This window comes from Callorhinus ursinus, unplaced genomic scaffold (assembly GCF_003265705.2).
Source record: "Callorhinus ursinus isolate GAN/ISIS: 27379988/994484 unplaced genomic scaffold, GSC_fseal_2.0 scaffold4, whole genome shotgun sequence".
Taxonomy (NCBI): Eukaryota; Metazoa; Chordata; class Mammalia; order Carnivora; family Otariidae; genus Callorhinus; species Callorhinus ursinus.
In genome coordinates, this window is record NW_027397066.1 from 32,356,041 (window position 1) to 32,379,867 (window position 23,827).

General features: G+C 37.4%; 1 protein-coding gene and 1 non-coding gene across 8 annotated transcripts in view; one reads left to right on the forward strand and one right to left on the reverse strand.

Annotated features, from left to right (window-relative positions):
* The window catches only part of RFC1 (replication factor C subunit 1), a 101,224-nt gene that overhangs the window by 67,704 nt on the left and 9,693 nt on the right, over positions 1–23,827 (reverse strand). For 6 of the 7 annotated variants that reach the window (XR_012377883.1, XR_012377882.1, XM_025887019.2 and 3 more), the window contains exons 1-4: positions 19,295–19,381; positions 17,609–17,737; positions 5,618–5,693; positions 3,879–4,001 (exon numbers count right to left, since the gene is read on the reverse strand). Coding sequence is in view for 5 of the 7 variants with exons in the window: in XM_025887019.2 (XP_025742804.1) it covers positions 3,879–4,001; positions 5,618–5,693; positions 17,609–17,737; positions 19,295–19,366 (400 nt within the window). In the remaining 2 variants the exon portion in view is untranslated. Of the gene's footprint in view, positions 1–3,878; positions 4,002–5,617; positions 5,694–17,608; positions 17,738–19,294; positions 19,382–23,827 lie in introns of those variants that run through there. The other variant, XM_025887017.2, reaches the window with a different exon arrangement.
* Positions 1,530–1,602, forward strand: TRNAQ-CUG (transfer RNA glutamine (anticodon CUG)). The gene has a single exon. It is a non-coding gene; the product is annotated as a tRNA-Gln (tRNA).

Sequence of the window (23,827 nt, forward strand, 5' to 3'; positions counted from 1 at the left end):
TAAAACTCTTTATATTTCTGATTTTATTATGGACTTCTTTTTAACAGTTCATTCTCTTACGATGAGGAGGAAAAAGGGCTTATTTTTCTTCCCATGCACCTGTCATTTCAAGGAATAAAAAAGTATGAGAAGAGGGCGCCTGGGTGGCTCAGCCGGTTAAGCGGCTGCCTTCAGCTCGGGTCATGATCCCGGGGTCCTGGAATCGAGTCCCGCATTGGGCTCCCTGCTCAGCAGGGAGCCTGCTTCTCCCTCTGCCTCTCTGCCTACTTGTTCTCTCTCTCTGTCAAATAAATAAAAAATCTTAAAAAAAAAAAAAAAGTATGAGAAGATAAATATAGGAAAGAAAAGAACTAGCTTTTTCCTATATCTTAATTCTAAGAAAAAAAGAGAATACTATAATACTGAACATCCTATTAGGTACATCACACCCCAAGATTTTCAGCTACAACAAGGGGACAATGTTCACTTTCCCATGTACGTGCCACCAGCAGAATGACATAAACACTGATAATGTTCATAGAAATTTCAGAAAAAGTGCTGGATATCTCTTCAGAAAATAACATTCGAAAATACTTAGTCTGAAATAAATGATCCCACATTAAAGAAAATCTGTGATCAGAACTTAAATCGTCTGACCCTTCTGTGTACCTAAAATCACAAGATAAGGATAGCCAACTGATCCATAGTTGAAGGCCACGGCTGTCTACACACTAACTTTGACGTTTCCAGGGTGTCACTGGAAAGCTTGATCACACCACCTTCAGTTCCATAATAAACCTATCACCATACTGTTTCTAGAATCCCTCCCACATATTCAAAACTTCACAAAGGTGGCCAGATCTCAGAGGGGGATCTCTTAATAGAAGAGTGCATTTGCACAATGTGCCTGAGCAGATATTTAGCAATAGAACAAAAAGGTTAAAGAGTCAGTCTGCCTCTGCCATATGAAGAAATATCTCAGCTTACCAAAAAGTTTACAGAAAATACGTCCATGTCACCTACATTTTGTTTTTGATCATTTGAACAACTTTATCAAATAAATGTCTCTGAGAAGCTACAAAGCTCATCTGTGGGCTTCTTTTCTTTTGCTTTTTCTTTTTTCCTTTGGATTGCCTGTTTTTATATGCTTCAGGCACTGGGTCTGGCCCTTTCCTATGCATCATTCCAGTAAGTCTCCACAACAAGCCTTTTCAATTAGTGTTTCTGCTTTATAGAAAGTGAGACAGACTCAAAGAGCTGTTAGATGGGAACCAAGGATGGACCCTCAGGCAGGGCTTCTGACCTTCCAGGCTCGGGTTCCTTCTACAACACAAGGACTTTTCTTTCCTGTTTCATTCCCTACTTACTGATGAATTTATCTACCATGAGTACCTGCACACTCTCAAGTAACAGCCCATACATGTAAGTTTTATTTTTACTCGTATCTCCAAAAACTTTGACCTATATCTGCAAATTCCAATATTAAAATCTTAGGGGTGAACTGTATATCTCAATAAAGCTGTTATTGAAAAAAAAAAAAAACAAGGGGCACCTGGCTGGCTCAGTCAGTAGAGCATGAGACTCTGGATCTCAAGGTTGGGAGTTCAAGCCCCACGTCAGGTGTAGAGATTACTTAAAAAACAAAAGAAAATAGGGACGCCTGGGTGGCTCAGTCGGTTAAGCATCTGCCTTCGGCTCAGGTCATGATCCCAGGGTCCTGGGATGGAGTCCTGCATCAGGCTCCCAGCTCAGCAGGGAGTCTGCTTCTCCCTCTGCCTGCCACTCCCCCTGCTTGTTCTCTCTCTCTCTCTGGCAAATAAATGAAATCTTTTTAAAAAATAAATAAATAAAAAGAAAAGAATATTCAAGAATTTTTTTAAATAAACAAAAAACCTTAAACATGCTAATGACATCAATTCTCTAATTATCTTAATAATAGTACCATAGGTAATCCAAATACCTAATTTGTAACTCATTTCTCAAAAATGTTTATAAATCAGTCCCTTACTATTGCAAACTTTTTACATCTCTCATTACTTCACTCCTACTAAAAGCTTCACTTCCCTCACTACAATTTCTATATTCTCCATCCCACCCTGAACACTAGTAATCTAGCAATCACCCTTAAATACTTTCATCATTCCACAACTCTCTTCAAAAACTTCAATGGCTTCCTTTTCCCTGCTATGTTAAGTCTAAATTCATCTGCCTAGCTTTCAAGGTCTTCCTTCATCCTACCTCCCACCACTCCTCATCATGTGGGCAAGCAGTCTCTTCTGTGTCCTATGAACATACCAATCCCCGTGCTGGATGCTGTGCCTTAAATAATCCCATCCCCCTAAACTGACATGTCCTTCCCTCCATCACCTGCTCACCCTTCAAATCAAATCAGACCCTTCAAGCACTCTGCCTAACTACTTATCGCTGCCTCAAGAGACTCCATGTACTTGGGAGTCTTTGGTCATCTTTTGCACCCCCAGCTCCTAGTATCCGGGATGTAAAAAAACAATAAATGTTTGTTGTATTTAAGTTGTAATATGCCGTACCAAAATAATTATGTAGCTTTTACCCTGTCTCTTCAAACCAGGTGTATTCACTTCACTAGCAATACAAGTAGCAGAGTGCTAAAAATTATGGTTTCAGAGGTTTTCTTCAATATAAACAAATCAGTAACCTATGAGATGCTTTCATGGCCCCTTCAAGCATTTCTATGCAGGAAATGATTCAACAGGCTCTGTGAATCTGAATATTACTACATCTAACCTTTCATTCCTGTTATGGTTTCCTCTAGTAGTTAACAATGCCAGAATCAAAATGACTTAACAATGAATGCATCTGAGTTTTTCTCAGATGACACTTCAGAGTTCCTCACCATAAAGGAATACTCTCTATGAAACAATCATTTATACTATTTTACCATTTTAAGATTAGTGTGCAATTATTTATAAATGTCTTTTGCTTTCTGACCACTCAAAACAGATCAAACAAATAAATTTAAGTACAAAAACAATCTTTTAAAAAGTCAGTGCTAAGTCTTTAGTGTCACAAGAGAATACAAGGAATTCAGATCACATCTGTGCTAGATTATATATCTTTTTAAAGATTTTATTTATTTATTTATTTTGAGGGAGAGAGAGCATGAGCAAGGGAAGGAGCAGAAGGACAAGGAGACTCCTTGCTGAGCGCAGAGCTGCCGCTGCACTCCATCCCAGGACCCTGAGATCATGACCTGAGCCAAAGTCAGACACTTAACTGACTGAGCCACCCAAGCGCCCCTGTGCTAGATTTTATAAATCACAAATATGAATAACCGTTATATACTTAGCTTATGATGACTTTAGAATGCAAGATAAAAAAACTTACATAAAAAAGAAGTTTTAAAACACACCAATAATATTTTAATTTATGATTCAAGACAGAACTTCATTTTATTCAATATAGAACATCTAGGGGCACCTGGGTGGCTCAGTCAGTTAAATGGCTGACTCTTGGTTTCAGACTGGGTCATGATCTCAGGGTCTCAGGATCGGGCCCACATCAGGCTATGCCCTCAGTGGGGAGTCTGCTTGGGGATGCTCTCTCTCCCTCTCCCTCTGCCCCTCCCCCACTCATGCTCATGCACCCACACTCTCTCTAAATAAATAGATAAATCTTAAAAAAAAAAAACCTTAAAAAAATCCCAAGGCCAATTCCCCTGTAATTGGTCCTTACAATGGCCCTTAACCCACAGAAAATGCCAAAGATGATTACAGCCTTCCTCTGATAAATATAAACAATGCAAAAAAGGGAACAGAAATTCAATTCAAAGTGAAAGAGGTACATCCAGACACCAATAAGAAGCTCAAGAACACAACACACACTACTCCTCTCTAAAACAATAAACATATTCAATACCTTACCTGTTTCTGAAATGTATGTAACAGGATCCTGGCGTAGAATTTTACCAGGTTTAGAAGACAATGGCAATTTCTCTGGTTGCTTTTTGGCATTTTTTACCTGCACTGTCTCCTCTGATTCTGAATCTGTACATGAGAGGAAAATCAAACAAAACTCTCAAAAGAAATAGTAAAATACAGTGTGTTTTTAAAGTGATTATTGTTAACCAATTCCTCAAGGCCCATTTCAAGGCAAAACTCTTACTGTGAATTCTCACAGGTTACTTCTACTTGCGTTAAACCTTTGTCTTACTTTTCTTTTGTTACCATAACAAATCACCACAAATTTTTTTTGTAGTGATTTTAAAACAACATAAATATATTATCTTATAGTTCTGGAAGTTAGAAATCCCATAGGGGTCTCACTGGGCTAATATCAAAGTGTCAGCAGGGCTATGACTCTTTTCTGGATACTCTAGGGAAAAATCCATTTCCCTGCCTTTTCCAGTTTCTAATGATTGTTAACATTCCTTAGTTTATGGCTTCCTTCCTCCATCTTCAAAGCCAGCAACATCAGGCAAAATCCTTCTCATGCGGCCATCTCTCTGGTTCTCTTTCTTCACAGTTAATCTCTCTCTCTCTCTCTCTCCATCTCTCTCTCCTGCCTCCACCTTCCTTGTGAAAACAATGGGCCCACCCCCAGATAATCTGCCTACTTTAAGGTCATGATTATCAACCTTAATGCCATTTACAACTTTAATTCCCCTTTCGTCATGTAACCTAACATATTCACAGGTTCTAGGAATTAGGGTGTGGACATCTTTGGGAGCCCTGGTCTGTCTACCACAACCTAACCACCCAAGACACTTAAATACAAACCAAAACAAAGTAGTACAAAAATAGAAGTTTCATAAACTTTAGTGTCCTTCCTTTTCCTCTGAACCATGCATTTATAAATCCTGTTTCATATTATTCTAAACTGCATCAAGTAATTAAATTTTCAGTTTCCCAAAAGACACAAACTCCCAGGGAATGGGGATGTGTATTTATTTCAAATTCCTTACAATATACGGCAGTAGAAGACTCACAATAAACACTCAAGTATTTTTAGGATGGAGTCAGAATCTTTGCTATCACTGTCAAATCCTAACAATCTATAAATGTTTCCTTAGGTTACCTTTTTAGTTTTAAGAATTCACACCAGATGGATCTTCTCCACAAAAGTAAAATCTAAAACTTTCTGAATTCTACCATTATTTTAACATCATAAAAGGCATGCATAAAAATACACACTCCCCATCTTAAAAGTATATTCAAATATTTTATATGGTGCTTGTTCCATTTTAAATCCAACAAAAGACGACCATATTAAAAGCACAAAAATTAAATTTTAGATCTTTGTTTCTAAAGCAATATATTCTAAAGCACTATTTTTCAAATTCAGTTTCCAAGAAGCTCAGCTGCAAGTTAGTATGAATAGTTTTAAACAATAAATATGCCATATTCAAAATAAGTTTAAGACATGCTATGTATATTACATACCCCCTTGAACAAACACATTTAATACATTAACACATTTCAGCTCTGATAAGTTCTACAGTATAATAAAACTGTTCCCAACTTTGAGCACAGAGCCCTCTCCTCACAGGACCTATTATAACATCAGAGAGAACTGTGTGTCTCAGAACATCAGTTTGGAAAACACTGTTCTGAGGGATATAAAATTATTTTAAAACTTTAAAGCTCCCCAGAAGAAATATTACCTGAATCATAGATGATCCTCTTTTTCTTGTTTGGTTGCTTCTGTTTAGAGTCATCTTCTTTACAAGAACTATTTACCTGTAAACATCACAGTATAATTAGAACACACAAAAGTCTGTATAACTTAGCTGTTTTTTTTTTCTCATTAGACTTGAGCTCAGTAATTCTGTCCCCAAGGAGACATTTTTGCTTGTCATAACTGGGGGGAGGGGTTAATGGCATCTAATGGGTAGATGGTAGACCAGGGATGTTTCTAAACATCCTACAATGCACAAGATAGTCCTCCACAACAAAGAATTATACAGCCCAAAAATGTCATTAATGCCCTACTTAGGCTAAAGAATAAGCCAGATCCACCATCACAAAGAGAAGAGATAACAAACACCTGCATGGATATGAAGAAAAAGGAACTCTTCTGGACTGCTGGTGGGACTATAAAATGGTACAGTCACTATGGAAAAGTACACAGGTTCCTCAAAAATTTTTTTAACTACCATATGATCCAGCAATTCTACTTCTGGAAATATAACCAAAGGAAACAAGAACACTAACTCAAAAAGATATGTGCACCCTTCATGTTCACAGAAGCATTATTTATAATAGCCAAGACATGGAAACAACCTAAGTAACCATCAAAGTAGGAAAGGATAAAGTTGTGATACACTTAAAAAAAGAGGAAATCCCATCATTTGCAACAACATGGATAACCTTGAAGGCATTATGCTAAGTGAAATAAGACAAAGACAAACACTGTATGATCCCACCTATATGTGGACTCTAAAACAAACAAAAAACATACCAAACTCATAGAAAAAGAGATCAGATTTGTGGTTACTAGTGGCAGGGGGTGAGGGGAAGTACAACTGGAGGAAGGTGGTCAAAAGGTATAAACTTCTAGTTATAAGTCCTAGGGATGTAATATACAACATGATGACTATAGTTAACACTGCTATCTGATACGTAGGAAACTTGTTCAGAGGGTAGATCTAAAATTTCTCATCACAGGAGAAATTTTCCTTTTACTATATCCATATGAAATAATGGATGTTAACTAAACCTATCGTAATCATTACACAAGTGTAAGTCAAACCATCATGCTGTACACCTCAAACTTATATAGCTATATATGTCAATTATTTCTTAATAAAACTGAAAAAAAAAAGCCAGACAATAATTCCATCATATGGGGAAAAAAGAAATACAGAAAAAGCTGTATTACTAATCAACTCCACTTTCAACACTAATCTACATATATAACAAAGTGTAAAAGGATGTCAGATATTACAAGGCAAAGGCTTACTAAAAATGAAAGAAACAAATAAAAGTTAAGGAGTTGTGGGCCCACCACTGCCCAATTCATGTTAGAAAACTAAATATAACTGAGGCAAAAGGTATTATATTTTGTAGTTATACATTTCTAACATATTTAAATTTTCCCAAAAAGCATCAAGAAAGCAGTAAAAACAAAACAAAACAAAAACCTATAACCAATTATAAAATAGAAATGGGGTGGTTGGCTGGCTCAGTCGGTTAGAGCATATGACTCTTGATCTCAGAGTTGTGAGTTCAAGCCCCATACTGGGTGTAGAGATTACTTAAAAATAAAATCTTATGAGAAGCTGGGTGGCTCAGTTGGTTAAGCATCCAACTTTTGATTTCAGCTCAGGTCATGATCTCAGGATCGTGAGATCAAGCCCTGCATCAGACTCTGCACTGAGATTCTCTCTCTCTCCTTCTCCCTTTGGCCCCAACCCCACTCGTGTGCATGCTATATTAATTAATTAATTAATTTGGGGGAGTGAATAAATAAAATAAAATCTTTAAAAAAAAGAAATATGCTTCTGTTCATTACACTGAAATTTGAAAAGTATAAGAACAAGCAACTACCTTGTAAGAAAATGAGATAAATGAACTATTATAATTCAAATACACCACCAGACTACAGGGGAGAGTTAGAATCAACTATTACTAACTCCCAGAAAATAGAGAGCCACAGAAGGCAAGTCTCAAATTCTGCAAGTAAACTTAGCCCAAATCTGTGGCTGTCTCCTGAACTACATATGAATGGAACAACTCCCAGTGCCCTGCTAAGGATAAAAGAATTGAACAAAGATTTCATCTGCTGCCCATCAAAGAGGAGACAAGAGTTCAGAGTTTGATTTCAGCTAAATTAACTGCCTGCTAAGCCAAAAGAATTAACACTCTTTGGAGGAATATAACAGAATCCAAATTTCCTATACTATATAATTCACACTATCCAACATAAATCCAAAATAACCAGACACACACACAAAAAAGTAGGAAATGTGACCTGCAATGCTTAATTTCACCTGTTAACTTGCGTGGGCCACAAAGTACCCAGATATTACAACAAACATTATCCTGAGTGTTTCTATGAAGGTGTTTTTCGGTGAATCTAACATTTAAATCAATAGACTGATTAAAGGAGATTCCTCTCCCTAACGTGAGTGAACCTGATCCAATCAGTTGAAGGTCTGAAGAGAACAAAAGGTTAACCCTCTCCCAAATAAGAGAATTCCTCCTTCCTGACTGCCTTCAACCTGGGACATCAACTATTCCTAAGTCTCAAGCCTACTACCCTTGGCCAGCAGGCTTGAGCCTGCAATCACACTACTGGATCTCCTAGTTCATAGGACTTCAGACTCACACTTAAACTATACCGTCAGCTATCCTAAGTCTCCAGCTTGCCCAACTGTAGGTCTAGAGACTTGTCAGCCCTCATAATCACATGCATGAATTCTTTAAAATAAATCTCCTTCTAGATTCTATTTCTCTGGAGAATCCTCATACAGAGTTTGTTACCATGAAATGGAGTGGTGCAGTAAAAAATACCTGAAATATGGAAGTGGCTTTGGAACTGGGTTATGATGAAGGCTGGAAAGTTTCTGATGTGTGTGCTTAAAAAAAGCCTAGCACTTCTGGTCCAAGATGGCAATGAACTCACCTCCACAGGACATAACCAAATCATACCTATTTTTAGAGCAATTCCTCCTGAAGAACTGAGAGCTGACTGAACAGCTTCTGCACAACAAAAGAGAGACCACATAGACAACGGCAAGAGAAACAGAGACAGGGTAACGAAAGGAACCCCCACCTGTCACTGTGAACTGCATTAGGGACAGAAACTACTGAGGGACCATAAGCAGATTCATCTTCCCTGGGGCAGAGAAAAAAGGCCGTGGTTTAAAAGAGTAACTAGATTACAAAAAATTCAGCCCTAAAACTCCACCAAATGATGGGGGAGCTGCTGGAACTCTCTCCAGGTTGGAGGGGCCAAGGTTTACATTCTCCCTCCACCTTGACAGCATGGTCAGGAGCAGGGTCCTAGTGCCCTTGCTGGCCTATCACCTCAATAAGCCCCAGGCCCCATCCCACACCAGCCCTAGACACCCCACCCATGTGACCTCAAAACAACACACCCCACATCTCTGGTCGGCTACTTCCTACAGTGCGAGCTGTCTTGCCAAGGTGACACAGACACAAGCCACCCCAAAACACCACTATGGCTCCAGACAATTTGCCAGGGCACCCCCAATGCAGAGCTCCCCAAGAACACACGTGTTTGGGTTCCAGATGACTCACCAGGGTACTTTGTGCAGTGCCTGGGGACCACCCAGCCCATTCCTGCTTTGGATCCAGACAACTCACAGGGCACCCCTGTACAGAGCAACCCAGCATACCTTAACCTGCACCTACTTCAGCTTCAGAGGTCCTGCCAGGGCACCCTCTACGCAGAGAGCCCTAGGACCACCCCAGCCCACACCCACTTCAGCTCAGGCCATCCCACCAGGGCACCCCAGCACACAGTGCCCCAGGACCACCAGCTACAACTTCAGCCAGCCAGCCAAAGTAACCAAGCACATGCAGCTACACAGGGGATGACCATACACAAGATCATTCCTTCAAGTTTAGGAGAAATATCTGTTCCACCTAATTCATAGAAACAAACACAGGAAGTCAAGCAAAATGAGAAGACAGAGAAATATGCTTCAAATGAAAGAACAAGACAAAGCCTCAGAAAAAGAACTAAATGCAACAGAGATAACCAAGCTATCTGCTAAACATTTCAAACTTAAAAAAAAAAATTAATGATCATAGAATAGAGATGCTCACCAACTGGAGAGAAGAGTGGATGAAGTCAGTGAGAACTTCAACAAAGAGAGAGAAAATATTAAAAAGGACAGGTGTTGAAGAATACAATAAATGAAATGAAAAATACACTAGAGGTAATCAACAGCATATTAGAGAATGCAGAAGAACAGATCAGCAATCTGGAAGACAGACTAATGGTAAGCACCCAAGCCATACAGCAAAAACGAAAAAGAATTTTTTTTAAAAAATGAGAACAGGTTAAGGATCTCTTCGAAAACATCAAGCAAACAAACATTTACATTACAGGGGTCTCAGAAGAAGCTGAGCGAGAGAGAGAGAGACAAAGGGGCAAAAAACTTATTTGAAGAAATAATAGCTGAAAACTTCCTTAACCTGGAGAAGGAAACAGATATCCAGATTCAGGAAGCCCAAAAAGTTCCAAACAAAATGAACCCAAGGAATTCCACAACACATAATAAGAAAATGTCAAAGATTAACGATAAAGAATTTTAAAAGCAGTAAGAAAGAAGCAAATAATTACCTACAAGGGAAACCCCATAAGGCGATCATCTGATTTTTCAGCAGAAACTATTACATACACCAGAAGGGAGAAGCATGACATATATATTCAAAGTGCTAAAAGGAAAAAACCTACAACCAAGAATACTCTACCCAGCAAGGTTATCATTTAGAATTGAAGGAAAGATAAAGAGCTTTCCAAATAAACAAAAAGTAAAGGATTTCGTCACCAGTAAACTGGCCTTTACAAGAAATGTTAAAGGGCTTCTTTAAGTGGATAAAAAAGACTAATTAGAAGAGAATTATGAAAATAAAAAAATTTCATTAAGCAAGCACAGTAAAGGTAGTAGAGCAATCACTTATAAAGCTAGTATAAAGGTCAAACAACAAAAGTAATAAAATCAACTATATTTTAAAAAGTTAGTTAAGGGGACTCCCATAATAAAAAGATGTAAAATCTAATAACATATATAGAAAAGGTGGACAGAGAGTAGTAAAAATGAAGTTATTTTAGAATGTGTTTGATCTTAAGTGATCATCAATTTAATATAAACTACCATATACTTGGATGTTATATAGGAACCTAATAACCACAAGCCAAAACCTGTAACAGATACACAAAAAAATAAAGACAAGCACAACACTGAAGAAAGTTATCAATGACAAGGAAAGAGAGCAAGAGAAGCAAGGAACAGAGAAGAACTACAAAAATAATCAGAAATTATTTAAGAAAATGGCAATAAGTACATACCTATCAATAATTACTCTAAATGTACTCTTACTCTCAGGAAACAAACTGAGGGTTGCTGGAGTGGAGGAGGGTGGGAGGGATGGGGTGGCTGGGTGATGGACATTGGAGAGGGTATGTACTATGGTAAGTGCTGTGAACTGTGTAAGACTCATGAATCACAGACGTGTACCCCTGAAACAAATACATTATGTTAATAAAAATTTTTAAAAATAATAATAATTAAACATAAATGGTCTAAATGTTCCAATCAAAAGACAGGGGGTTAAAAAAGAAAAAAAAAAAAAAGACAGGGGTGATAGAGTGGATGGAAAAAAACAAGACCCATCTATATGCTACCTACAACAGACTCACGTCAGACCTAAAAACACAGACAAACTGAAAGTGAAGAGATGGAAACTAAAAAAACATATCCAGGGTAGCAATACTTTTATCAGACAAAACAGACTTTAAAACAAAGACTGTAACAAGAAACAAAAAATGGCATTACAAGGGCGCCTGGGTGGCTCAGTCATTAAGCATCTGCCTTCGGCTCAGGTCATGATCCCAGGTCCTGGGATCGAGCCCCACATCAGGCTCCCTGCTCCACGGGGAAGCCTGCTTCTCCCTCTCCCACTCCCCCTGATTGTGTTCCCTCTCTCGCCGTGTCTCTCTGTCAAATAAATAAAATTAAAAAAAAAATGGCATTATATAACGATAAAGAGATTGATCCAACAAGAGGATGTAAGAATTGTAAATATCTATGCATCAAACATAGAAGCACCTAAATACATAACACAAAGATTAAGAGATGTAAAGGAAGAAATTGACAGTAATTCGACAATAGTAGGGAATTCTAACACCCCTTTACATCAGTGGATAGATCAGCCAAACAGAAAATCAATAAGGAAGCAATAAGACCAGATGGACTTAACAGATATATACAGAACATTCCATCCAAAAACAACCAAATACATATTCTTTCCAAGTGCACATGGAACATTCTCCAAGATAAATAACATGTTAAGCCCCAAAATAAGTCTCAATAAATTTAAGAAAACTAAACTCATATCGAGCATCTTTTCCAACCATAATGGTATGAAACTAAGAATCAATTACAAGAAAAAAACTGGGAAAAAACCCACAAAGATGTGGAGTTTAAACAACATGCTACTAAACAACTGATGTGTCAATGACGAAATCAAAGAAGAAATTAAAAAATAAATGTACTAGTACTGAAAGTCCTAGCCACAGCAACCAGACAAGAAAAAGAAATAAAAGGCATCCAAACTGGTAAAGAAATAAATCGTCACTATTTGCCAATGACATACTATTCATAGAAAACCCTAAAAACTCCACCAAAAAAACGTAAGAATAAATTAATTTAGTAAAGTCACAGGATAGAAAATATACAGAAATCTGTGTCTCTATATACTAATCACGACATATCAGAAATAGAAATTAAGGAAACAATTCTATTTATAATAGCACCAAAAAGAATAAAATACTTAGAAACAGATTTAATCAAGAAGATGAAAGATCTGTACTATGAAGACTATAAAATATTGATGAACGAAACTGAAGATGTCACAAATGAAGATATTCCAGGCTTATGGATTGGAAGAATATTATTAAAACATCCATTCTACCCAAAGTAATCTACAGATTCAATGCAATCCCTATCAAAACGACAACATCAATTTTCACAGAACTACAACAAAAGTGCTCGCTTCGGCAGCACATATACAGAACTAGAACAAAAAATACTAAAATTTGTATGGAACCATAAAAGATCCCAAATAGTCAAAGCAATCTTGAAAAAGAAGAACAAAACTGGAGGTACCATAATCCCACATTTCAACATATATTACAAAGCTGCAGTAATCAAAACAGTCCGGTACTGGCTCAAAATAGATGCCTAGATCAATGGAACAGAATAGAGAGCCTAGAAATAAACCCACACTTATATACTGAATTAATCTACAACAAAGGAGGCAAAAATATACAATGGGAAAAAGATAGTCTCTTCAACAAACGGTGCTGGGAAAATGGATAGCTACATGCAAAAGAATGAAACTGGACCCTTTCTTACACCATAAACAAAATAAACTCAAAATGGATTAAAGACCTAAATGTTAGACCTGAAACCATAAACCTCCTAAAGGAAAACAAAGGCAGTAATCTCTCTGGTATCAACCTTTTAGCAACCTTTTTTCTAGATGCCTCCTTCAGCAAGGGAAACAAAAGCAAAAATAAAACTACTGAGACTACATCAAAAAGCTTTTGCACAGCAAAGGAAACCATCAATAAAATGAAGAGGCAACATACTGAATGGAAGAAGATATTTGCAAACAATATATCCAATAAGGGGTTAATATCCAAAGTATATAAAGAACTTCTACAACTCAACACCAAAAAACCCAAATAATCTGATTAAGAAAATGGGCAGAGAACCCAAAAAGACCTTCAGATGGCCAACAGACACATGAAAAGATGCTCAACATCACTCATCATTAGGGCAAATCAAAACCACAATGAGATATCACAGTAAACCTGTCAGAATATCTAGAATCAAAAAGACAAGAAACAAGTGTTGGTGAGTATGCGGAGGAAAAAAAAAAACACTCATGCAATGTTGGTAAGAATGCAAGCTGGTGTAGCCACTGTGGAAAACAGTATGGAGGCTCCTCAAAACATTAAAAATAGAAATGCATACAATCTGATAATTCCACTACTATCTACCCAAAGAAAGCAAAAACACTAATTCAAAAAGAAATATACACCCCTACATTTACTGCATTTACAATAGCCAAGATATGAAAGCAACTTAAATAAATGTCCATCAATAAAGATGTGAGATATACACATAAACATACATACACACACACACACAAATATTACTCAGCCATAAAAAAGAATGAGATCTTGCCATCTGTGACAACTAGACAGTATTACACTAAGTGAAGTCAGACAACAAAAGACAAATACTGTGTAATTTCACTTATAAGTGGAATTTAAAAAACAAAATGAACAAACAAAACAGAAACTGACCTATAAATACAGAAAACTAACTGGTGGTTGCCAGAGGCTGGGGGCATGGGCAAATAGGGGAGAGGGGAGTGACAGGTATAGGCTTCCAGTTATGAACTGAATCAAGCATGGGGATGAAAGGTATAGCACATAAGGAACACAGTCTGTGATACTGTAACAGTGTTGTATAGTTATGGATGATAGCTGTACTTGTGAGCATAGCATAGCACAGAGTTGTTGAATCATGATGCTGTACACCGGAAACTCATGTAACATTCAGTATCAACTGTACTTCAATAAACAAAATAAATACATAAAAAGAAAAATTCTGTAAAATGTGGATGTAGGCTCCTGTGAAGGGACTGTTCGTAGTAATATGGACATTAAATGCAACTCCAATAAGGTCTCAGGGAGAAAAGATAAGAGCTATAGTGAAAGCTTCTATCATCTTAGAGAATATACGTATCATAAATAGAATGTTGGTAAAATATGAACATGAAAGACCATTCTGGTAAGGATTCAGACAGAAATAAGGAACAGATTGTTGGAAATCGGAGAAAGAGGCAATGCTTGTTATAAAATGGCAAAGAACTTGGCTAAATTGTGTTTTAGTGCTTTGTGAAAGATAGAACTTATGAACAATGAAACTGAATATTTAGCTGAGGAGATTTCTAAGTAAAATGTTGGAAGGTAAAACCTGGGTCCTCTACAGTAAAATCCAAGAGGAGAGAAATGAACTGAATTGTTAAGCAAAAACGAACCAAGACTTAAAAGATTTGGAAAATACTCAACTTGTCTATATTGCAAAAAATGAGAATGCGTGTTCTAAAAAGAACACCAAAAGTGTGGCTGGACTATCACTCAATAAAGAGATGATGGGATTACACAAGCAAAAACACTGCTAGTTTGAAATGAAAGAGACAAAATGAAGGAAGGCTGGTAGAATCAACTGCAAACCTGCACTATTCTCCAAAAGGGAGATGAAGGTGATTCACAGATCATCAGGGCTGTCTTATTTCTTGTTTCAAAGATCAGCCTCTATCCAGAAGCCTTGGGAGTGGGACCACCCTGCAGAGCTGTGGGATGGGACCACTGCTCTAGTGGATCCAGAAGGCAGGGCATCCAGCTAAAGAAGATTTTCTCAAGCTTTAAGATCTAAGAGAATTCGCCTTGCTAGGTTTTGGACTTCTTTGGGACCCATCATCCCTTTCTTCCTTGTGATTTCTCCCTTTTGAAATGAAAATGTCTATTCTATGCCTGTCCCACCACTATATTTTAGAAACACATACTTGTCCGGTTTTACAGGTTCACAGATGAAGAGAAATTTTGCCTTAGGATGAATCATACCTTGAGTCTCACCCATATCTGATTTAAATGATATCTAGATAAGACTTTGGACTTTAGAGTTGATATTGCAATCAGTTCAGATTTTTGGGGGCTGTTAAGATGGAATGAACATATTTTGCATATGAGAAGGACATGAATTTGGGGGGCCATTGGCAAAATGCTTGGACTGAATGCTTGTATCCCTCAAAATTCATATGCTGAGCCCCTTCACCCCCATTGCGGCTGTATCTGGAGATGGAGTCTCTAGGAAGTAATTAAGGTTAAATGAGGTCATAAGGATGGGACTCTGAACTGATAAGCTTAATATCCTTAGAAGAGATACCAGAGAGCTCACTCACACACATGTGTCTACACACTCACTAGCTCTCTCTCTCCCCATGTGCTCACACCAGGAAAAGGTTATGTGAGGACCCAGAAGAAGGTAGCCATATATGATCCAGAAAGAGCTCTAGCCAGGAACTGAACTGGCTGGAACCTTAATCATAGACTTTTAGTCTCTAGAACTGTAAGAAAATAAATTCCTGTTGTTTAAACAATCCAGTGTATGGTATTTTGTCACAGGAGCCCGAACTAATATTTAAGCCACAGACTCAAGAGAAAAGGCATTTAACTGAGACCAATCTTAATATGTTAGTATTAGCAGACAAAAGTTTAAAGTAGCTATTATAACTACATTCAAGAACATAAAGAAGAGAAATAAAAAGTATGAAAAGGAAACAAGTGGAAATTCTAGAATTGAAAAAAATACAATATTCACAATAAAGTATTCACTAAATAGGTGTAACAGCAAACTGGAGAGGAAGAAATATCAGTGAACCTGAAGACAGTAATAGAGAAATTATACAATCCGAAGAGAAAAAAAGGATAAAAATGAAGAAGCCTCAATGAGCTATGAGACAATATCAAGATTCTAATATGTGTATAGCTGGAATCCCAGAAGAGGAGAAAGAGAATGAGGCCGAAATACATTTGAAGAAAAAATGGCAAAGAGTTCCCAAATTTGGTGAGATTTATAAATTTATAGATTCAAGAAGCTCAGAAACCATAAACAGGATACACACAAGAAAACCACACCCAGGCATACCACAGTCAAAGCTAATAACCAAAGATAAAATCCTAAAGTCAGCATAAGAAAAATAATAACATAATGTACAAAAGAAAACAATACAAACAACTGCTAATATCTCTCCAGAAAAAAAGAGACCAAAAGACAATGAAACATCTTCAAAGTGCCGAAACAAAAAACTGTCAATCCAAAATTCTATAACCAGCAAAAGTATCCTCCAAGAATGAAAACAAAATATATTATTAAATAAACAAAAACTTAACAGAATTTGTTACCAAAAGATCTATACTACAAGAAATGATAAAGAATGGGGGGCCTGGGTGGCTCAGTCATTAAGCATCTGCCTTCAGCTCATGATCCCAGGATCCTGGGATTGAGCCCTACATCGGGCTCCCTGCTCTATGGGAAGCCTGCTTCTCCCTCTCCCACTTCCCCTGCTTATGTTCCCTCTCTCACTGTGTCTCTATCTGTCAAATAAATAAAATCTTTAAAAAAAATGATGAAGAAAACTCTTCAGGTTTAAAAACAATGATATGACATAGAAATTCAGAAATTCTTATCTTCACTAAGAAATGAAAAGCACCAGAAATGGCAAATATGTGGGTAAACATAAAAGACCATTTTTCCTTTTAATTTCTTTAAAATATGTGTCTGTTTAGAGCAAAAATTATTACACTGAATGTGGAGTATTAACAAATGTAAATATAATATATATGACAAGTAAAACATAAAAGATGAAGTGGTGATAAACAGACCTGTAGATTTGCAAAATTCTTACATTTTACACAAAGTGGAATAATATTAACTCAGACACCCTATTGTAGCCATCGCCTGCTTCCTACAATGACATTGTACCTTAAATTCTGAGGCCCAAGGAAGACAGAGAAAAGAATAAAGCTTTCCTCCAAAGCCTTCCTTCACCGGAAGCCCAACACCTTTCACCTGGGGCTCAGGTCTCTAAGAACAAACTTTGGTCACAAAATGCAAAGTTTTAACAACTAAAAAGGCTTCCATCTCTACTTCAGAAAAACAAGCAACGAATGCAGTGAGCTACACTAATTAGAAATACACTTATCTTCTTCCTCTGCAAAAGGGGTTGGAATCTGTATTTACCTCAGGCTCCCAACATATCAAGTCTAGGAACTGAATTTAACTTTTTACACGATTCAGTATTGCATCTAGAAAACTGACCTTGATTTCCTTTATTCCTTTCTTTGCTTTTAAAGTTTCTTCAGCGGACTTTGTTTTCTCATTCTTCTTTACTGTTTCACTTACAGGTTTCTTTCCACTTGGTATAACCCCAAAGAATTTCCGAATATCCTAAAAGCAAAAAAACGACATGCGTAAACAAACATTAACTGCACAAAATTTGAATTTCAACTACAAAAAGGGACGGCTTTACACACACACTGGTTTACCTTCAATAATTTCTTCATAATCAGATAGTTCCATGTGTGCAACAGCATTCATTTCACATGCAAAAATTAACTGATAAAATTACCTAAGTTAAAAATAATTTGCCCAAGGAAAAATAATATTAATTCTCAGAATTGGCCAAAAACAGGACAGAAATAAGCAAGTGAAATTTTTCTTAACAACAGCACAATTACTAAAGAGGCAAGTAACAAGTATTTATTGTTCATACATGCATATGCTCATCCCACCACTCCAGGCAGAGTGAGGGAGAAGACAAATGTTGAAGAGTATAATCCTTGACCATGGGATTTATACTCCAATTTGAGAGAAAGATAACTCTCACAACCCTGATCATTTAAGACCTTAATAACTAAAAACCTTAGAAATTACTTTTCTTTATATGATTTTTCCAAATTCTCAAAAAATATTTTGATGCTTATTACAATAATCTCTTTAATTGCTCTATCCCCTTGTTATGCTGCTGAATTAAAATTCAATCATAATGAAACATTTACAATCTAATTTACAATTTAAATCACTCACTTTTATCTTTTGCATACATATCCTTCCCTACTTTTGATTTTAGCTTTGAAGAAAGTATGGTGTAGAGAATGGGAAGAGACCTTAGAATCAGAAAGCCTCAGTCTGAATCTCTGCTGTAGTTATTTTTATGTGTGACCTTGGGCAGGTTACTTTAATCTGTTTTCCCATCAGTAAAGTGGAACTAATACTACCTATGCTTTATGAGAATTACTTAATTTGGGCTCAGTAAAAAGCTTCCCTTCCCCTCATTTATGAACTATTATACCTTCATATCATTGACACATGTCTATTTTCAATTATCTCTGCTCCCAGGCAAGGATATAAGGAACACAGAATAATGAAACCTGAATAAGGATCTGAATTCCTAAGAATGGGGTTCAAGAACCAGGTGTTCTGCTCTTCCTACCCTTAATGGTTATAGTCTTGAGTTTTCAATCCTTTTTACCTGTTCCAACCTATCTATTTTAGGGAGGAAAATGCCTGTTAAAAGCACTTTGTGAAGTATAGGAAAGTTAACAATTATTTCCTAGATCCTGGCGGTAAATGTCATACTCTTAAAATGTCAAAAATCCCAAATAAGTGTTATCCACACGCATGCATGTGTGCACAAACACACCCCCACACACACAAATAGCTTTGTGTCTAAGCAAATAAACAAAGCAGATAAATGAGGTACACAGACACCTTAAGTTTTCTTTTAATAAGATTATAGACTTTCCTGGTTTTATGTAATCTTTTGTAAATATCTTAATATACAAAAGTCATAAACCCATCCTAATAAAATCTAAGTCTAAAAATACTGTTTATGAAGCAGATACCTCAGCTTTGAAACTAAGACATCTGTGTCAGGTGCTAAAGAAAGCCACAGTCGTCCGTATAAATTGCAAAAAATTGGGTTTGAGGTTTACAACCACTTACTTTATTGCTTCTGGAGGAAATGAAAGTTTCACATCGGAGTTTCACTTTTAAAATTACCAAATGATTCTTCATTCAAATAGTGATGATTGTTTGCACACGCACACTGCACAGCATGGCATGGCACGTGCGCCATGGAAATACCAAAACTGAGTATTAACAATCAGGTTAAAGTCAGTGCTGGTTTTCAATCTGTATTAGGACAACAAATGCTTAAAACCACACAGAGAAAGAAAACAAAACATAATTCAGGAAATGGAATTGTTGGTTATATTGAGGCTCTCTGATTTTTGTCTGTTCCATATTGCCACTCCTCAGCATTGTTACCCTTTCCTTCCCAAGTAATCCCTTCTATTCACATCCCCTTTCTCTTCCTTTATTTTTTTTAAAGATTTATTTATTTGAGAGAGAGACTAGGAGGTGGGGGGTGGGGTGCAGACACCACGCTGAGCGCAGAGCCCCATGTAGTGCTCAATCTCACAACCCTGAGATCACGACCTGAACCAAACCAAGAGTCAGAAACTTAACCGCTTAACTGACTGTGCCACCCAGGCACCCCTCCTTTCCTTTAGGCTACCCTACTCTCTCACTTACCACACTCTTATACTGACGGCAGCAGAACAGTTAAAGAAATTACAGTGTGATCTAACTCAATATACACTGAAAATCTAAACCTTTGGAAAAGAATTTTCATCAGAATGAAAGCCAGTCTATTCTACCTTTTCAGAATTATCTCTAATATGAGCAGCCATCATGTATATAAATATCTGAAGGTCACTAATTTGGCCTCAATTTAGAGAGTGGACTTCACCTTACTCCTTAACATTCCCTGTCTATTATTCCCAGTTTTCAAAGATTTCATGAAATGATGTACAGGTCTAGTGGCTAATCATACTCCCAAACAATGGATCTAAAAACCACTTTTCCCTGCACAGAAAAATTCTTGCTGAGTATACAAATGGAAAAAGGAACAGATTTTTAAACTTAATTTTATAATCTCGGCAAAGGGAAAGCCTAAGAAGAGCATTAAGGCTAGAAACCATCCATAAAAAAGATTTGATTACATAAAAATAAAAGATGCCATAAGCAAAAGTTAAAATACAAACAACTAACTTGAAAATATCTACAACATATGTTATATATAAAAGGGTTCCTACAAATCAATAAAAGATAGCTGAGTAGAAAAATGGAAAACTACTAAAGCAAATTTTTCTTTTTAAAGATTTTATTTATTTATTTATTTGACAGAGAGAGACACAGCGAGAGAGGGAACACAAGCACAGGGAGAGGGAGAGGGAGAAGCAGGCTTCCCGCGGAGCAAGGAGCCCGATGCGGGGCTCGATCCCAGGACCCCAGGATCACAACCTGAGCCAAAGGCAGACACTTAATGACTGAGCAACCCAGGCGCCCCAAATTATTTTATTTTTTAAAAGATTTTATTTATTTGAGAGAGAAAGCACACAAGCAGGCGTAGCAGCAGACAAAGAGGGAGAAGCAGGCACCCCGCTGATCAGGGAGCCCAATGCAGATAAAGAACTCGATCCCAGGACCCCAAGATCATGATCTGAGCCAAAGGCAGACACTTAACTGACTGAGCCACTGAGGTGCCCAAGCAAATTATTTTAAAAATGCAAATAACCAACAAACAATAAGAGATGTTCAACTTCACAAATAATAAACAGATAAACTGAGCGCCTGGGTGGCTCAGTCAGTTAAGTGGCTGCCTTCGGCTCAGATCATGATCCCGGGGTCCTGGGAAAGGGGCCCCACATCACGCTCTCTACTCAGCAGCAAGTCTGCTTCTCCCTCTGTGATCTCTCTCGCTTTTGCTCTCTTTCAGATAAATAAATAAATAAATAAAATATTTAAAAATAAACAAACAGATAAGCTGAAACTGGATTATTTTTCTCTAAATGTTAAAAGACTGATAATGCCCAGATTTGTCAAAGATATGGGGAAACAGATGCTCACACGCTACACTGCCATAAAAGCAAAAACTGGCATATTGGAAGATAAAAACTGTTCTGAAGGACAATCAGCAATACTTATCAAAATTTTAAATGTGCATACCCTTTATCCAGGAATTCTGGATAAAAGCAAAAACTGGCATATTGGAAGATAAAAACTGTTCTGAAGGACAATCAGCAACACTTATCAAAATTTTAAATGTGCATACCCTTTATCCAGGAATTCCATCTCTAAAAAAATGATAAAAGAACGTAACATTATTTTTATTTGGGAAAACCAAAAAAAAAGTAGTAATTAATTCTTTTTTTTTTAAGGTTTTATTTATTTATTTGAGGGAGAGAATGAGATAGAGAGAGAGCATGAGAGGGGAGAGGGTCAGAGGGAGAAGCAGACTCCCTGCTGAGCAGGGAGCCCGGTGCGGGACTCGATCCCGGGACTCCAGGATCATGACCCGAGCCGAAGGCAGTCGCTTAACCAACTGAGCCACCCAGGCGCCCTTATTTTCTTATTCAACAGTCATTAGTTGAACAAAAAGATAAGTTCAAATAAGGCAAAAATTTAGGCAAAAATCACATCAAAGTTAAAACAAATTTTAGCACATAGCTAATAATAACAAGTAAGTTTTTCATGCTTTTACTTACAGCTACTGGACACAGATTTATCTCTTTTGATGACTCTATGAGGTATGCAAGGCAAATCGAATATCTCCATTTTACAGATGAATAAGTAGAATTAAGTCAAACAGGCTTTTCGTCAGTTTTGCCATTTACTACTGGTCACTTTGGATGAATTACTTCTCTGCCCCTCAGATTCCTCAAGATTCCACTTGCCTCATAAAATTCCTGTGAGGATTAAGATGGTACACCAAAAACCTCCACAATGGAACCTGGTCCTCTGACTCCAAATCTCTTTCACAGTTTTCCGCTTGACCATGACTGTCCCTTCATATAGTTTCCCTGTAATTCTAAGGATCTATACAATAGTAGCCATACCCCACAATTAGCAGTATGGCCTTTCCCTTCTCATTCCTGATACATTTGTATGCTTACAGGCAGGCACTGTGCCAGGGACTTAGAACACAAACAGGAAAATACCCTCATGAAGCTACCTGAGAGACAAATTAGTATATAAAGAATTCGATACAAAACAGTGCTAAGAAAAAGCTTATCACTAAACTAAAAGAGCACCAGGAGCACCTAACACAGAGAGCCCTCCAGGGCAGCTGCCTAAAAGAAGCAACATCTGAACTGAGTCCTAAAATGATTAGTAGGAGATATATTTTTTTTAAGTAACCTCTACCTCCAACACGGGGCTCCAGCTCGTGACCCCAAGACCGAGCTGCAAGTTCCACCATCTGAGCCAGCCAGGCACCCCAGTATGAGATACTTTCAACAGTCCTATAAATCTGAGCTTGAAGGCACTGCTAAGTTCCATACAGCAGGTTGTTTATCTCACCACTCTATGTCAAGTACAGGGCCAACACCAGAGATAAGTAGATGCTTAATTAATATTGGTTGAACGCATGGGGCACCTGGCTGGCTCAGTCAGTGAAGCATGCAGCTCTTGCTCTTGGGGTTATAAGTTTGAGCCCCATGTTCGTTGTGGAGATTACTTAAAAATAAAACCTTAAAAAAAAATCAGTTGAACACATAAGTAGTTATTTCTAAGGTCACTGATATTCACACCTGGGCTCCAAAAAAGAGGTTCTTGATTATGTAAAATGAAACTCATGGTAGATTTATTTTTGAAGACTGAGTATTAAAATAATCTTTAGGGCACCTGGGTGCCTCAGTTGGTTAAGCGACTGCCTTCAGCTCAGGTCATGATCCTGGAGTCCCGGGATCGAGTCCCACATCAGGCTCCCTGCTCAGCAGGGAGTCTGCTTCTCCCTCTACCCTCTTCCCTCTCATGCTCTCTGTCTCTCATTCCCTCTCTCTCAAATAAATAAAAAATCTTTTAAAAAAATAAAAATAAATAAATAAATTAAATAATCTTTAATTGAAATTAATTTGTTGCTATGACTTTACCTATTGCTTTTGGCTTTAAGAAATTTTAAGTGGAGGGGCACCTGGGTGGCTCCGTTGGTTGGGCCTCTGCCTTCAGCTCAGCTCACGATCCCAGGATCCTGGGATCAAGTCCTGCATCGGGCTCCCTGCTCAGCCAGGAGTCTGCTTCTCCCTCTGTCTCTGCAGCTGCCCCCTGCTCATGCACACACGTGCTCTCGCTCTCTCTCAAAAAATAGAATCTTTAAGAAAAAGAAATTTTAAGTGGATATTAAAGTAACACTTATCGTATATTATTTCTGAAGTAAATTATTAAAGTTGACCTTCATAAAGAAGATGTGGTCCATATACACAATGGAATATTACTCAGCCATCAGAAAGGATGAATACCCAAGTAAAGTTGACTTCTATAATTGACCCTTATAATATGGTACTCTCTTGTCATATAATATTATGGCTACTAAAAAAAAAGTACTTTCACTTTTGGTGCAATATTTTCTCTTCTTCCAATTTGCTTTTAGCCAAACACATATATCTTTTGGATATCACATATATCTCTATATAT